Source organism: Rissa tridactyla, chromosome 7 (genome assembly GCF_028500815.1).
Source record: "Rissa tridactyla isolate bRisTri1 chromosome 7, bRisTri1.patW.cur.20221130, whole genome shotgun sequence".
Lineage (NCBI taxonomy): Eukaryota > Metazoa > Chordata > Aves > Charadriiformes > Laridae > Rissa > Rissa tridactyla.
In genome coordinates, this window is record NC_071472.1 from 44,521,112 (window position 1) to 44,537,849 (window position 16,738).

The 16,738-nt window shown below is 44.5% G+C and overlaps 1 protein-coding gene across 4 annotated transcripts in view; it reads left to right on the forward strand.

The window, feature by feature from the left end:
- BAZ1B (bromodomain adjacent to zinc finger domain 1B) overlaps positions 1 to 16,738 on the forward strand; it is a 50,929-nt gene that overhangs the window by 17,166 nt on the left and 17,025 nt on the right. For all 4 annotated transcript variants that reach the window (XM_054207965.1, XM_054207962.1, XM_054207963.1 and 1 more), the window contains 5 exons: positions 405 to 2,100; positions 6,321 to 6,459; positions 6,941 to 7,071; positions 8,671 to 8,782; positions 16,273 to 16,371. In XM_054207965.1, coding sequence (XP_054063940.1) covers positions 405 to 2,100; positions 6,321 to 6,459; positions 6,941 to 7,071; positions 8,671 to 8,782; positions 16,273 to 16,371 — 2,177 coding nt within the window. The remainder of the gene's footprint in view (positions 1 to 404; positions 2,101 to 6,320; positions 6,460 to 6,940; positions 7,072 to 8,670; positions 8,783 to 16,272; positions 16,372 to 16,738) is intronic.

Here is a 16,738-nt window from a genome sequence, read left to right on the forward strand (position 1 = left end):
ATGACTCACTAAGAAATCTCTTGAGCAGGGGGATAGTTTTTGAAATTAATGTCAGCGTTTTCCAGGCAAACCCCCTCCCCACAACCTTGTAAGTAGAAACAAAGTGGGTTTATGTAATACAGTAGGAAACATTTAAAATGCTTTGTAGTGTTTCATTTTATAAAGTTAAATGTGAACTTTCTGTAATGAGCTAATGACCTCATAACCAACATAGTGACTACGATGCAGAATATTGAAAGTTGAATTGCAGAAGCCTGTTACCCTTAAGGTATTGAGTACTCCTTGTTCACTGGAAAAATACATTAAAAATAAACATAGGGAAAAATAATAGGCAGAAAAGGATCCAGATAACCTTTATTTACCTTTAAATATTAATATAAAATCATTCCTTCGTTATTTTTCAGTATATGACTCTCAACCCCTCAACAAAGAGGAAGAGCTCTGGATCACCTGACAGAAAGCCTTCTAAGAAATCCAAAGCTGATGGATCATCCCTGGGCCATCCGCTGAGCCCTACTCTGTGGTGCCACGTGCATTTGGAGAAATCTATTATTGACTCTCCACTGAAGGTGAAAAACTCCAAGAATTCAAAATGTCCTAAAGAGGAGCTGGAAGAGGTGATGAAAATCGTGTCACCTGCTAAACTTGGTTCTAACTTTCACATTCCAAAGAGGAGCCAACTGGGGAAGGGCAGCAACAAATCCTTGGACAAGAAGCAAAGAGGCAAAAGGGTTCTGAACGGACAAAAGTCATCAGGGAAATCAAAGTCTCCTAGGAAAGGCTTGAAGACACCTAAGATGAAAATGAAACAAATTACACTACTGGACATGGCTAAAGGTACTACTAAGGTGTCCAGGGCTCCCAGGAATTCTGGAGGCACTCCTAGGTCTTCCAGCAAACCCCAGAAACATCTGCCTCCTGCTGCACTCCACCTCATTGCTTATTACAAAGAAAACAAAGACCGGGAAGACAAAAAAAGTGCTCTTTCCTGCATCATCTCCAAAACAGCTAGGTTACTCTCACATGAGGATCGTGCCCGTCTCCCTGAGGATTTGCGAGGGTTAGTACAGAAACGCTATGAGCTTCTAGAGCACAGGAAGAAATGGGCCACCATGACAGAGGAGCAGCGAAAGGAGTACATGAAGAAGAAACGGGAGAAGCTGAAAGAGAAATTGAAGGAGAGAGCAAAGGAGCGGAAGGAGAAGGAGATGAAGGAAAAACTGGAAAAACAAAAAAGATACGAGGACCAAGACCTTAAAGGGAAGAGCTTGCCTACTTTTAAACTGGTTGATACTCCAGAAGGACTTCCTAATACGCTCTTTGGGGATGTTGCCATGGTTGTGGAGTTCCTGAGCTGTTACTCAGGGTTATTGATGCCAGATGGTCAATATCCCATTACGGCAGTTTCCCTGATGGAAGCGCTTTGCGCAGAAAAGGGAGGCTTCCTTTATTTGAACCGAGTACTGGTCATTCTCTTGCAGACCCTGCTGCAGGATGAAATTGCTGAAGATTATGCTGAGCTGGGGATGAAGCTTTCTGAAATACCACTTACTTTGCATTCTGCTTCTGAGTTGGTTCGCCTGTGCCTACGCAAGTCAGATGTGCAAGAGGAAAGTGAGGTCTCGGATAATGTAGATGAAAGCAAGGATTCGGCAGCTTTTGAGGATAATGAAGTACAGGATGAGTTTTTGGAGAAACTGGAGACATCGGAGTTCTTTGAGTTGACTCCTGAAGAGAAATTGCGGATACTTGGGGCGCTGTGCCACCGGATTCTAATGACATACTCGGTGCAGGACCACGTGGAGGCCAAGCAGCAGGCATCGGCTGAACTGTGGAAGGAGCGCCTAGCTGTCCTGAAGGAAGAAAATGACAAGAAGAGGGCAGAAAAAAAGAAGCGAAAAGAAATGGTGGCCAAGAATAAGGAGAACGGGAAAGATGAGAATATGATGGGAAGAAATGAAAAGAAAAAAAGCGAGATGATGAAAATGGAGCACCGGGCAGAAATAGAAGCTGATGATATGATCAGTGCTGTGAAGAGCAGGAGGCTTCTTGCCATCCAAGCCAAAAAAGAGAGGGAGCAACAAGAAATACAAATGAGAGGTAAGAAAAATACCAGGAGAGTAGAGTGTTTGGGTGTTGTGGAGTAGAGGGAAGAAGTTAGTGGCAAAATTGGCAGCCTATTTTCAAAAGCATTACCTGATTTTAAGGGATTTACTCCCTGGAGAAGTATAATTCAGCTGCTGTGGTTCCTATGGCAGCTCAAAATCTGGAATGTTAAGAAAAAGCAATAACTGCTTCAGGTTTTTTATCTGCAGGCATCTTTTGTACAATACTCTTCTAATTCTGTCAGGCCTGGACAGGTTGGAGAACATCAAATGTGTTTTGGGGACAGAAAACAAAAAAAATATTTGTCTGCATCCAAACATCTTCTGACTTACGTACAGAGGAGATAATTCCTGCCTAAAAGCTAGTTCCTGCAGCTGCTGCTGGCCTTGCTGTCATGCACATTGTCGGGTTGATGCTAGCAGGCCGTCTCCCAGATAAGGACTTAGGCAATAAATTTGAGTTTCTCACTTTAAAGAATTAGTTATGGAGTTGTAGAAATATAAACTGTCCACTCAAACCTCTATAAATCGTGAGTTGCAATACCAAACTTGGTGTGTTTCTGTGTGAGCAGTGCTTTTTGCTAAGGAGTATGGAATATGAAGAGCAAAATACTCTGGAATTGCACTCGGGGATTTTTTTTTTTGGTTGTAAATGTGGGTACTGGGCAGATGGAAGTGGACAGCATAGCTCATCTAGGTTATTATTTCCCATCTGAAATAGTTGAGGGATGAGTGTCCAGCAGGGAGCCTGGCTTATGTGCCTTAGCTGGAATATGGGAGCATCTGTTCTAGGAGACCCGGATAGGTAAATAACATGGAATACCCTGAGGCTCCTGAGGAAGTAAACTGGGCACAGCCATGCCTCACATTGGAAGTAAGTAGACCTTGCAGATCTTCTGTTAAGAACTATGAGTCTCGGAAGTATCAATAAACTACTGAAGATCCGGAGTGCTGTCCTGCTTCTCCAGAGAAACAAAATACCAAATATCTAACGTGCTGTAGCTGAATGGCCTCTTGGCCCCAGTTCTTGCCGTGTTCCAGTTGTTTCACAGCAAGTTCAAGTTCACAATAAGATTTTACTGCAAAATTAATGCCGTTTGGACGCTTTTCCTTGGGATGCTGCTTGTTGTTCTCACTTGATAGTTTGTACTAGGTTATATATGAAGAAAAGCAATATTCCATTGATGGGGATAAGAATCATTTGGCTTTTGTGCTAAGGAAGTTTAATTCATTCTTTTGAACTCCGCAAGGAAAACTAGGTCTCTCTAACAGGGAAGGAAGGATTAAACTTTTCATTAAGGTTTGAATTCATACTGCTTCCTTTCCACATAACAAACCCCAGCGTTGCAGGCATCCAGGGTTACTCTTACCTGTTAAGCAGTTGCTACCAGGCGTAAAGGTACCCTCAGAGTACCAAAGCTCTTGGTTAACGTTGGTGTTGCTGTAGTTGGGGCTGCAGCATTAGCAGCTCAGAGCTAACAGACTCGGAGGCTGGTGTGGTTTCAGTGTGTGAAAAATAGTTCTGCATAACCGCAGTGAGAACTGCATCAGCGTGCTCCTACCATCACACAGGTGCTCTGGGGGCTTTTTCAGCACGCTGGCTTTCACACCGCTTCAGTTGCGTTTGCTTTTAATAATGTTAGTATCTCTGGGGGAAGTAAAAGAGTAGTTGCTGACAAAACACCTATTTTTTGTGCACACAATGCACCATAGGTGTCTTGTCAGCAGCTACACTTCTAGATATCTATAAATATAGATCTCAGAGTCAGAGGTTTCTTTTTCACCACTCTGGTAACATCTCTAACACTGGGAGCCCTAACCTCTTTCGAGTCAAACCTATCAAGATTGCAGCCAGTGCTATCTAGTTAGTCTCAGCTCAAAAAAGACCCCACTATAAGAAAGCGTAAACTTTTTGTTGTTGTTCTTTCTTGCCTTCAAAAGAAGTTAATACAGAACTTCCTGTTGAGATAACATGATTAATGTCTGTATTTTCTTGATAGCAAAAGTCAAGTCAGTTCCATTTCCATGTTACAGCAGTACTTGCTAATTGTTCTTGCCTTACCACTCCACGAAGCAATAGCTCCCATACAGTCTGTTGGAGGAGAATGAAGAGCTGGAAGCTTGTACGGCTAACAAAGCCTGCTGAACAGGAAAGTACCAACTGAGACTGGCTTACCGTCACAATTAAAAATGAGATGCGGGGAGGAACCCTTTAGTTTAGTGTTTTCTGTTCTTTCTTACCTCTTCCTTGTTCCAGCACTTAATGGTACCTGCTGCAACTGGTCTTTACAGTCTGATAGAAAAAATACCCGTCTCAGGAGCACCCCTGGTATCCCATGTTGTAAGCAGTGAAGAGTTTGCTGGCAGAATGGCTTGTTTGGGTTGGAGTCTTGGCTCTTGAGGGGAGGGTACTGACGAGGAGGGAAGTGCAGCTTGTGCTAGCCTCAGGTGACAGCAGCAAGTCAAGGTGTCAAGGAGAGAAATCCTGGGGGAATCGCATTGCCTCTGTCTCCTTCCAGTGGAAGGTGAGAACAGTAGTTGCTGTAGTCTGGGTCTCCTGATGTGGTTTGTGAGACTCAGGTTTAGGTGACACAAGGCTTTAGCACTGTGAGAGCGGCTGCTCGGACTTCAGTCCTTTGACGCAGGGATTGGTCATAAGGTTTAGGGAGGAGTTTATCTGCAGACATATGGGTTGTGCACCTGCATGTGTCTGCCAGGGAGGGATTAACAGGACAATTTTGCCATGCTGCAGTTACTGTATATCACTGGTATATTATTATGTAAAAGTCGATATATCGAGTTGGTGTAACAAATGCAATAGTATGTTTTTCAGCCTGTCTCCTTCTAATCAGTCAGGACTGATTACATTGGCAGGACTTCAGAGACTTACCAGGTATTAACTAATCAACTGTTATCAAACCTATCGTGATACAGACAGAGTAGGTAGTAGCCTTGCGAAAAATCCTAGCAAGAAGTTATGTTTCTGCCTGGGCCAGCAGCCAGCGTACGACCTCTGTATGCTCTCTTCTACCTGCCTCGCTCCACCTCACCTCTTCCATATGATCTCATTCCACCTGCTTCAGACACTCCTTTGTGATGCAAAGATACGTCTTCATTTCTTCATCCTGTTTATTTTTTTCCCCTCAAGTTTTCTCAGGATGCAGAAAAATGTTGCCCGTAGCCTTTTGTGCAAGTCTTGAAGGGGTGACGTTTTTGTTAGGCTGAGATCAGGCTCTGAAGAGCCAGGGCGACTCAGTTTGACATTTTGTTCCTTTTTGTTCAGGCAGTTCTTGGTGAAAGTACACCTGTTCTTCAGAGATGGGCAAAGGTGTTGAGAGACTCTTGAACCATTGTGAGAAGCATAAATCCTGTTGGTCTTAATGTTTTGTCTCTTGGCAGAAGCTGCCTTGCTTCTTGCTCCTTACCTAGAGATAAGAAATGACATGTTTTGTTCTGTAAAACTTGCCAAGGAGCCTGCAATGCCACGATTTAGGCCACTTCGTATTTTTCTTTCCTCTCTTTTTTTTTTTGTTAATAGCCAGGGATGTTGAGAGCTACTGAAATTCCAATACTTCTGTCATGAGTGGGAAACCTGAGGCTTCCATTTTAATGCTCTTCCACATCATAGCATATATGGGGAAAGTGTGAGGAGCTCGGAGATGTGACTCGGTTGCTGTTGTGAGACAGTTGTGCCTGGAAGAGGCCTCTGTTGTGCCAGATCTGTTTTCCCAGTAGGTAAGGTTGTGGGGAGAGCATTCCCCGTAGCTGCAGTTGTGGAAATGCAGGTGTCCGTTGCCCACGCTGACCTCTGTGGTGTCGGGGCTGGACTGCTCCCAGCACTGGAGCTGGGCAGAGCTGAAGTCTTTGTGCTGTCGTTAAAGGTCTTTGACCCTGTTACATGGGATTGCACAGCAAGGGGTGCCACTTTGAACAATAGTGAGGACTAATTTCTCCAGACAATTTTTATGCAGGCTTTTTTCTTTCCTCAGCCCAGTTCATCCTTATGCCTTGACGTTTTAATAATTCTTGAGTTTGTTCTTGAATGGTGAATGGGAATTAAGATGAAGGGTGGATGGCTGCGCTAAAAGAATATTAACCAAAGTCAGCAATAAATTTATTTTTTTTTAACCCCCTTAGTGTAGTAAAATAAAATAAAATATTGATGTCTGGCTACAATAAAAGACAGCTAATATTTCTCTGTGCTAATTCCAACAGTGAGGATGGAGAAAGAAGCAGAGGAAGAAAGAATCCGGAAGCATAAAGCTGCAGCTGAGAAAACTTTCCAGGACGGAATTGCCAAAGCAAAGCTGGTGATGCGCAGGACCCCAGTTGGCACCGATCGTAACCATAACAGGTAAGAAAGGAAAAGATCCTGAGCTGCCAGATGTCCCCTCTGAGAGGAGCTTTATCAGATAGCAGCCTCCAAGACGTGACAAGAGTGTTGAGAGGACTCCCTCCTTGTGCATTGAGCTGTGGAAGAGAGCAGAAGTGAGTTTTTTGTGCATATAGAGTGTAACGGCATTCACTGGTTTGCATGGCCTTCCTGTGGAGGTCAGGACCACTAGCCAGTGGAAACTTCAAGTGCTTGCATCAGTACTGAAGAACCTAATTACCATCTTATTTTTTCATGTTTATTGCACAGGAATGGTCTTAGAATGGATTCTAATAAAAGCTTTTCATGTTTCTCAACTGTGCTAATGTAAAAGATATGCATGCATTCAGTTTTTATTGAGACAAGCACACAGATGCTTCTCCCCTCTATGCAAATAAAGGCAGATGTCTGTAAATAGCCGGAAGAGGAGACAGATACCCATTAACATGTATGTTTCCTACAGGTATTGGCTGTTTTCGGATGAGGTTCCTGGCTTATTCATTGAGAAAGGCTGGGTACATGACAGTATCGACTACAGGTTCATCCTTCCCCATCAGAAAAGAGACGATTTTAAAAAGGACTACAGCCCAGGAGGTATGATCAGCCTGCTTCTCTGTGGGTATTTCTTTCATTGCTGTCTGCCTGTTAGAATGGCTTTGTGAATGTGAGAGAGAACTGTCTAGTCTGAATGTTTTCATGGGGATACTCTGATTTAAGCCTTCTTTAAACTCTAGAAGCCTCCACAAAGGGAGTCTGATGGTCATGATGATCTTCCTCCTGCTGCGGCAGGTCTCGAGACTGCCTGCAATGTACCACATAAGGACCATGGGATACAATCACCTCTCTTTTAAAAGCAGTGAGGTTGTTGTCAATTGTGATTAATCCCTCTGGTTTACTCCGATCCTGATGAGTTGCAGCGTGCCAGACTCTGTGTACATGCGGTCAGTTGTGTGCTGCAGAGAGTGAGGGTATCCGCTGCAGAGAGTGAGGGTATCCATCACAATGCTAATGTTCCGCTGGCGGCAAGACTCCCTCGTTAACCTGTGAAATAGTAGCAGGATGGTCTTCTAGAAATCTGTGGCTTTGGTGATTGAGGCCGTTTTGGCAAACAGCCCCTTTGGACGTGTCCTCTCAGCCTGCTGTTCACCTTGTACTGAACATGCAGGTGAGGTGCAACGACCAGCTGAAGTTCTAGTGCTTCCTCTGTAATTTTGCAGGGCTGACTTGGAGCCTGGGTGATGGAGCCTTGCAGGCAGAACTTGGGACATGCACAAAAATCAGTCTGTGGGGAGGGAAACTTAACAATTCTATGTAGTTCTTGGTACAGAGGAGCATGCTGTAATCTCACCCCAGCTGCAGTTCCAGTCCTGATCATTTCTTGCTTCTTTTGAAGCATCGTAGGCTGATGCTGAGTCCATCTACAGCAACACTGCATGCGAGGGACTGTACTGAGTTGAACCAGAGAGCCCTCACCTGCTGGTATTTTGTCTTAGACAATGGGCAGAGTAGACATCTGTAGAAGAATGGAACAGGGCAAACCTACATTGAGATACTTCATCGGGCATGTAACTCTCCAGCCATCTGCGTCTTGGTGGCTTGTTGAGCTGGAGGCGGTACCATTCGGTGGCCCTCGATGGGTTGTATTTTCTTACGTGAACCTTTTCAAATACTGACCAGCCATGTTCCTGTACAGCAGCTTGCTCCCACCTGTATTAACTTCTCAACTGCTGCCTGTGTATCTGCACAGCCAGTGTGCAAGATTTCAGCTCTCTTTGAAACTTAAGTGAAGGCTTAAATAAGCAAAGGTTTAAATTCACATCAGACTGTCATCTAAGATGCTCAGAAATACAAATACTTCCTATTTATAATTCATTCATACTGTCCGTATAGCTAAAAAGTGAAACTCGTTTTATGTATTTGAAATAGTAGGACTGCTTTTCTTAATTTCATGTATGTGCTTTATGATGCAGTAATTTCTTTAAAAATCCGTTATCTTTTTTTTTGTATTTCTGTAAATTCGTATAACTGTGAGCTTTAGCAAGCTGGGTTAGTTTTCCCTGACAAATGTATTGCTCACCCGGATGCTGAATGTAAACACTTAACTGGAGATAAGTTATTTTTTGCAAAATAAAAACACTTGCTGAGGAGGAAGACGAATGAGAATACACTTGAGCTTGTGCTTTTCTCTTACAGACAAGCGGAAGAGCGCAGCCATGGATGGCAGAGCGAGCAAGCTTCACCGGTTTGTGCACGCTGTAGACCTTCCCACAGAGACCACTGTGCCCAAGCAGGGACAGAACTTATGGTAACACGTGCTTTTATTGCTGCAAAGTACTCAAAGCAGAGGTCAAGGAAACTAGATGGATTTCTTTTGATAGACCCCACTATATACCTATTACTCTTTCAGTACTTAACAGCTGGATTAGCGTAGTAGCTCTCCAGGCCTCTGTTACTGATATTAGTACTAGAAGTGATAGGGCAACCAGTCCAAGAGCCAGTGGAACCATTGTAATCAACCTAATCAATCAGACTTAAGGCCAGTATAAATTAAGCTGGTAAAATGCTACTCTGATGTATTGCTTTTTAAATATTTTATATTCAGAAGAATTGTTGATTTAAAAGAATTGCTGTGCGTTTTTTTCAGTATTGGTACTTAAAAAAAAAAAAAATAGCAGGAGGGGAGCAGTGACCTAGCTAAGCATGCCTAGGTTTTTTTCATGGTTCATCTCAGAAGACCTGAATTGTGACACCTGGGGTCCTCGAGCACATGAAATGAAAGTCTTCATTGAGAGATTTGGAGACAGGCCTACATCCTGCAGGTTCTTGTACTATGCGAGACATGCAGAGCCATCCCCAAGCTGTTCCTCAGTGTCGTCTTCCTAGGCTTCACAGCAGGCTGTGCTGGTGTCCTTTTGTTATCCTGTACCACCATATCATGGAACTGATTTTTGTTGCTATTGTTAATTGTAGCTTAGCAAAATTATTCTTCCGTATTGACAGCCTGTTATCCCTTCAGCGCTTCCCAATGCCAAGCAGTAGCCACCAATGTGTCTAAGTGATTCAATTCTCTACCTTTGAGCATGTTTGATTGTGACTTGCTCCAGTAATTTGCCCTACCAGTGTCTTTTGTCTTCAAAGAAAATCTGTGTCGACTGTTGCGTTGTTTGGTAAGGAATGATTAGCTGTGTCCTCATGCCAGAAAATTCTGACTACAGCTTTACCTACTAAACTCCCTGTGAAGGACTCTGCGTGGTTTTTTTTTTTTTTTTTTTTTTTGATAACCCTGAGAAGTAACTGTCACAAAGTCCTTGCTCCTGCAGCTCCCCTATTAGCAGTGGCTTTTCCCCAGAGTTTTCCATTGCTGACACACAAAGTGAGGTTACTTGGTCTTTGGCATCACCAGTTGTGAGCTTAGCTCCATAGCATAGTTCTACTGCCTCAAGTCAGAACTACTTTACTAAAGGTGTTCCTGCTCCCCCACCAGGAACCGTTGGAGAGACTGAAAACTGTGGATGTTTTGATTCATCTAAAGCATCAGCATTGAGGGCAGGCTCTTCGTTGCTCTGCCCCTTCTCTTTCATTGCTAGCAGGTCATAGGAGATAGCAGAGCTTCCTCTGTCCAATATTGCCGTGACAAATCTCCACCCCTTTCTCAGTCTGGTCCTTTGCACATCTTGTCACGTGGCCAGAATTGAAGCAATTGGGCTTTCCTGGGACATGTGCTGAACGGGAGGTCACAGAGGACAGTATCATCCACAGGGAAGTCCTCTCTGCTCTTTCTAGCTGCCTCTTGTAATACTTGCTCTTCATTTAGCAGAGATGGCAAGATGTGTTCCAGTAGAAGGGCAAATTATATAAGGAAAACAGTAGCTTAAATTAATAGTGCTTATTGCTATAAGCTGAAGACAATGTAGAGCCAAATTGGGTAAGTCAAGTAACACAAAATCCCTGCAGCTTGTAATTCCAGGCCAAACTTGAAAAGGCGTAGTATTTGATATTACAGTGTTGATTTGCTCAGTCAGGTTGGCAACTCTCAAGGACGTGCTGAGAGAGATCAGAGTGGTTACAAGGGTAGGAGTGCTTTCTGGAGGAGCTAGTCGTACAGCCCAGGAGAAGCAGCTCCTTGAACCAGGCCCTGTACACTCAGAACTGAACTGTGTTCTGTTACTAAGAGCTGCTTCATATGAGGTGGCCATAATACGCGATATTCTTTTTTAAAGGAGAGGGGAACAAAAAGATTTACAAAGCTTTTTGGGAAAAAAAAAAAAGGAAAAGCCTAAATTGTCAGCCAAAAGCCTAAAATGCTTTCAAAGAGATTGTCTTAAAGTCTCCATACTAGATGGTCAAAGCAAGAGCTGCCTCTTACCTTTGGAAAAAGGGTTTGAGGAAACTTGGAAACAAAACAGCAGCAGCAATATCAAAACATTCTCAGTATGGTTCACATCAGGATAAGGAAGCCATTAAAAGAAAGAGGGCCTACTTAAAAACCGTGGTTGAGCCTAAATGAAGGAAATAAAAAGGATGATAAACCGATAAACTGAAGTACAGACTAAGGGCAAAACAATTTTTTTTTTTTTCCTTGGGGAAGAATCTTGCTTCACAAGATTCGTTCTTACAGGGCCTGCCTCAGGATAAGAGGGAAGCACTTCTCATGAGTGAATAATTGGCTAAGAAATACTAAACAAATTACAGAAATACTCTAATTTGTATGTTCAGCAGGGAGATGAAGAGGAATGCTAGAGGAGAATAGGGAAGTCTCCTGAAGAAAGAGGATTTTCTTTTGATACGGAAAAAAGGGCTCAGGAAATTAAACTAGCAAATGGCAGTTTTGAAATAGGAAAGTAGTACTTGAGATCGTGCAGCTGGTGTTTGCAACTCACTGCTGCCACCTGCTGTGGATCTTCACATCTGTGCCTGTTCCAAGCGCCGGTTGGACAAACCGCGGGGAGAGGAGTTCATTGAGGGGTATTAAGCACAAAGATTCTTGTCATGGCACACAAGGAAGACCTCCAACCAGCAGATGCTAAACCCCAGGTCTTTATGGGCAGGTCGAAGAAAGGTCACTGCGTGCCTGCTCTGCCCTTTTGCCGCTCAGAAATAAGATACTGAGCTGGGTGGGGGGGGGTTTTGGCCTGGCTCTTATGCCACAGTGTCTTTGATTTCTGTCCTTTTTGGTACCTGCTAGGAAGGACTGCTAACAGTCGCAGCACTTGCTGACTTTTTACTGAGAGCATTGTGCCTGTGTGTGTTGTTCCGCCAAGCAGGCTGGCGGCGTCAGGATGTCGAGGTAAAGCAATGCAAATGGAAGAGGTGAGCCAGGTGTAGGCCTTCATGCCCCTCAAGCGAGCACAGCAGCAGCTCTTCAAAGAAAACAACCATTTCTAACTTAGCATTCCTCTGTGCTGTCTGCATGACTCTCCTAACTGACAGGACCACCTAAAGCCATTTCTGCACAGAAGCGGTAAGCTTCCTCAGCTAAAGCTCTAGAACTGCAAAGAGCCTCTTGGCTAAGAACCTATCTGACAGCTGTCACCATTTCCAGGTAAGCTTCCACAAAAAGACAAGTGACAACCCGAGAGCCGTTATTTCAGGGGACAGACAGTAACTAGGGGTTCCCTCTTAGGAAATCCATATTCCTGTTACTGTATTTTCCTCTGTGGCCATTGCCATCGATCTCTTCAGTCTCAAGGACTCCCATGAGCATAGATGGTTATGAAAGTCTCCTTGGCTGGTTTTTGCACATGTCCTTGCACACCCTGAGAAGCCCTGAGACCACACTGAAGTCCTTGGATATCTACACCCCCTGTTGTTTGGATACAAGGGCTTTGTTCAGCTATAATTCATACTGTGGCACAGTATGAATGTGGCGCACAGGAAGTTTTGTTTCTTTGTGTTCTGCTTTAACTCCTGCCAGCTGCCTCTTTTTCCTAGTACTACATCTAACACGGGATTGAGAGTAGCCTCACAGTGCACATAGAGCATCTTTAGCTTTAGCCTTTTATACTTTAGAGTGATGAGACTTTGAAATGAACACCAAATTAACTCCACAAATGGCTGTATTTCACAGTCCTGCCCCTCTTCTCCTTGAGGATGGAAGCTGGATGGATGTAGATAAAGGGAGAAATAGGTTCCATACTTCTGCCAAGAGCTACAGAAACAGTATCTCATGGAAGTGGTTTCTGCTTTCAGTACTTTGTCCCCAAAAAGGAGAGGGACCGATGTTCTGTCCTAGAAGTGCAGAGGCTGAGTCATTGCTCTCATTCAGAATCCTGAATGCTTGGTTATTCTGTCTTCTCCAGACAGATGGAACAGTCCTGTTTCTAACGTGCACCACGTTCACTGATGTTAATGCTTATTAAAATATCTCCTCATTAAAGCTTCTGGGCACGTGGTCCCTGCAGAAGTCTTTTGTCCATACTGTAGTGCTTTGTGAGCTTTGTACGTACTGGGCTTTCCTGCAAGAACTACAGGATGATCACAGACTTTGCAGTACATTAGAATGCAGGAGACTTCTTGCTCATCCTGGTCAGAAAGCACTTGAATTTTGGAAACAGTGGCATCTCCGCAGAGTAACTCCCGTTGTTCTTCATCTATTAGGAATACACCATGATATGGCGGGTCCCCTCATCAGACAATTTGAGTTAACCATGAGTGGGTGCTGACAGACTCCATTCTCACGCCTATATTCTACAGATGGAGTTCCCCTGTTTCCACCAGCCCTCCAGAGCAGGTACTGATCCTGGGCTCCTCTAGATGTCTCTTGATTTCTTCATTCCCTAGTCTGCAGTCCAGGTTTGATACCTTTCTCTGTCCCTTGCAGCCTGTAGCCTGAGAACAGGTAGGAATATTCAGCCCGAGTGAATACTGAGAGCTCCTTTTGGCTTGATGTTTGTGCCATTTGCCCCTTCTGTTTTCATTGCCGACCAGTCTGCTGGCCTGTGCTGTAAGAAGAGAATCTAGGCTGTTATTTAGGGATGCGGGAAGCCCTTACCCCAGTCGGGATTTTCCCCTTTCAGATCAGTTTGAAGACCTCCATCTGGTCTTGACTCTCCCAAAGGCAACTTTCCTATCCCTCCGGATTGTGTTATTAAGCTCTGCATCAGGCCACGTGAATGGCACCAAGTGCCTTCCCCTCCCTCTTACCAAGACCCACAAGCTCATAGCCCTGTTGCCTCGCCTGGATAAAAGGCCAGCCCTGTCTTGCTGTATCCGTGCTCTCAGGCTCGTGCTGGTTGAGCCCTAGTTGGAGGAGGTGCAGGTGGTTCCTTCAGATGGCGGAGAGTGCCTAGAGCTAGGTTGAGAACCAGAGGCTGTGGCTGCACGAGCAGCAAGGTGTCACCAGTCAAACTGACACAAGTACCTCTTGTACCACCTGGACGCGTTGTGTCCAGCCTGCTCTGGGTGACCCTGCTCTGGCAGGGGGTTGGACTAGGTGATCTCCAGAGGTCCCTTCCAACCCCTGTCATTCTGTGATATGTTTATCTTTTGCGCATTTGAGTTAAAGTTGATGTATAACATCCCTCTCCCAGAAATCCTAGTTCTTGCTCTCAGGGCGAACTGGGAAGACTCATGTTCTCCCTTCCCTGTCCCATTTCCTTTTCAGCAGGAGCAAAGATGTACCAGGGCTTAACCCTAGTTTTCTTAAAAGGACAGTATCTGCTTTCTCACACCGGCCAGCAGCCTGTGGTGTCTTTCCCTAAACCACGTAACACTGGAGAACCCAAGTGCCATATGCTAACTGCTTCCAGTGCCCTTTTCATTTTTACAGTAAGACAAAGGTGTGCAGGGAATTCCCTCCTTAGATTTGCAGCCACAGGGGAAAGCTGAGAAAGCTGGGGCATGGTCTTGGGTATTTTTCCGACTGGATTCTGTATTGTATCACCAGCAGTGACTGGTTGTTGTTTGTCACGACCTAGGCACCCTTCTCAACCTACCTGAGAGATAGTCCTCTGCTGGGTATCGGCGGGCAACTGTTTTGAAGCTTGGTTTATTCCCATATTGTGTCAGACTCTTCGTACTGAAATACAGCTTAGGACCAAGCCCAAGATTTGCCCCAAGGGTTTGGAAACAGTTTGATACCAAATATACTAGAGAAATTTCTCTTTATTTAGCAGAAGTCCAGAAAACTTAGAAATGCTAGTCCTTGCGGTGGTCTGTCTGTAGACCTTCAGTGACTGTCAGAATGCTAATTAGTCACCGTAAGTGGCATCCATAAGAAAAAGACACAAGTTATATTGTTACAGATTTGGGTGAACACCAAATTAGCCCTTAATTGGTACTGCTTTTGACGTGCCTGTGCTGGGCTCTAGTGGGTGAAAGATGCTCGGAGTTGCCCTGTGCTGTTTCTCACAGGGGGGGTGTGCGGAGGACAGCAGGGGCCAAAAGATTTGATCTCTGTGTGCAAAGTGAGGGCGTTGCGCAGGGTTGGGGTATACTGAAGCAGGTGACCAGCAAGAAACTATTTTTCTTCCATGTTTAAACAATCAATCCTATGTTTTATTAGAGTAGTTAATTTACTAGCTGAATGCAAATTGTGAGGCCATTCCCCTAATACGAGCATACTAGAACTCTGAAATATTTTCTTTTCAGATATGATATATAGTAAGTATTTCTGCCAGAAAATAAGCCCTGCGGATACTGTTATTCCAAGAGGAGCCATAACAGCATCTTTCTCTAGTTGTTGCTTGGCTTATCTGAGTTTGTGCTCAAGAAGAAAAATTAGATCTGGAGTCTTCTCTGTGGCTGGTAAGGATCACATAGTGGTCCTTTGCAGTTGTTTCCGTGTAAGGTTGATGTTGCTGTTTCCTCACTTTTCCCTTTGCTCCGGAGCAATCCTCTTCTAGAAGAGACGTAGTTAGTTTGATTTTCTGTAAATGAGCTCTGAAGCTCAGATCGAATCCCCGTCCCCATCAGGTGAGGAGGCTTCATGACATCCTAGGATAGAGCTGGGGGGGGAGGAGGAAGAGAACAGAACTTTCTTAAAGTCTTAAAGCTAGTTTAGATCTACAATCCAACATTAAAACTTGGTTACTCTGGAACTGCAGAGAGAACGCCTTGTGTAAGAGAACTCTGCAAAAGTTTTCCCCTCTTAGATTCAGCTGACTTGTCGATTACCATTGCTGTCCTGAAGGGCTTTCAGAGCAGAAAGGTTTCAAGCTAATGAACGTGGGGTTTGCATACCGCGTTTGAGCTTTCACGTTCAGGCAGGCTTCGTAGGAAGAAGGACTTGTGCGCTCGCAGAGGGCATAGCCTTCACAGTCACGAATCTCTGTCATCAGCAGTTGTGGTATAAGCTAGGACAGACCCTTTCCGAATCTCGGGGCTCCTTGGGTTAACGGAAGAAGTTGAAGGCTCTGCAGGAAGGACGATTAAACTGCCGTGCTATGCAGTGCATAGCATGTTAATCTTTTCTGGTGCATCTAAAATGACGTTCAGATTACTTCAACTGACTGCAACTTAGTGAATCTAATCCCCGGGGTAGGTGACTAAATTCAAATGCCAGTGTTTTAATAAGCTTAATGGGGGAAAAAAAAAATGTATAAATCAGTTCTGTGTTTAGTTTGTTTTTATTTTTCCTACCCTGGAATTGGCTACGTTTGGGGACCTTGAAACGAGGCCGATATGAGTCGGAATGCTTATACCGGCTTTACTGGAAGTGTTTCACCTTGCTCCATGGGGTTGGGATCTAGGTTACTTGCCATCCCTGCCTACTAATACTTGTGAACTATTTAGAAGGAGGAATTGTCTTGACCCAGAGATACGTTAGCTGATGTTGGTGCCTGTTGTATCTTTCAGGTTTCTCTGTGACAGTCAGAAGGATTTGGATGAGCTGCTGGATTGCCTGCACCCACAAGGAGTAAGAGAGAGCCAGCTAAAGGAGCGCTTGGAGAAAAGGTAAGCCTACTCTCCCCCCCCGTCTCCCCACCCCGTGCCTTCTCAAAGTGAATCCTCGTCACAGCAAGCCTTTCCATTCCTGGGGCACATTCTGCGCTTTGCTTTGGTCGTGCCTGTGCTGAAGAGATACTGAGGATGAGAAATCGCTGTTTTTCTTGGGCAGTAACTGCAAGTTCTTGACAAGTAATTCTCTAAATCGTGAAGAGGTTCTGTCAGTCTTTAAATTGCTCCTTACAACTGGAAACAAAGGCAGTGCTGTTTTACATACAGAGCCAGAACTACCACATGCTTTCAGGTGCCTTTCAAAGAACGTTCTGCACTGGTGGAGCATGTAGAATCACGATGGATGCCATTGTTGCGCCAGTGC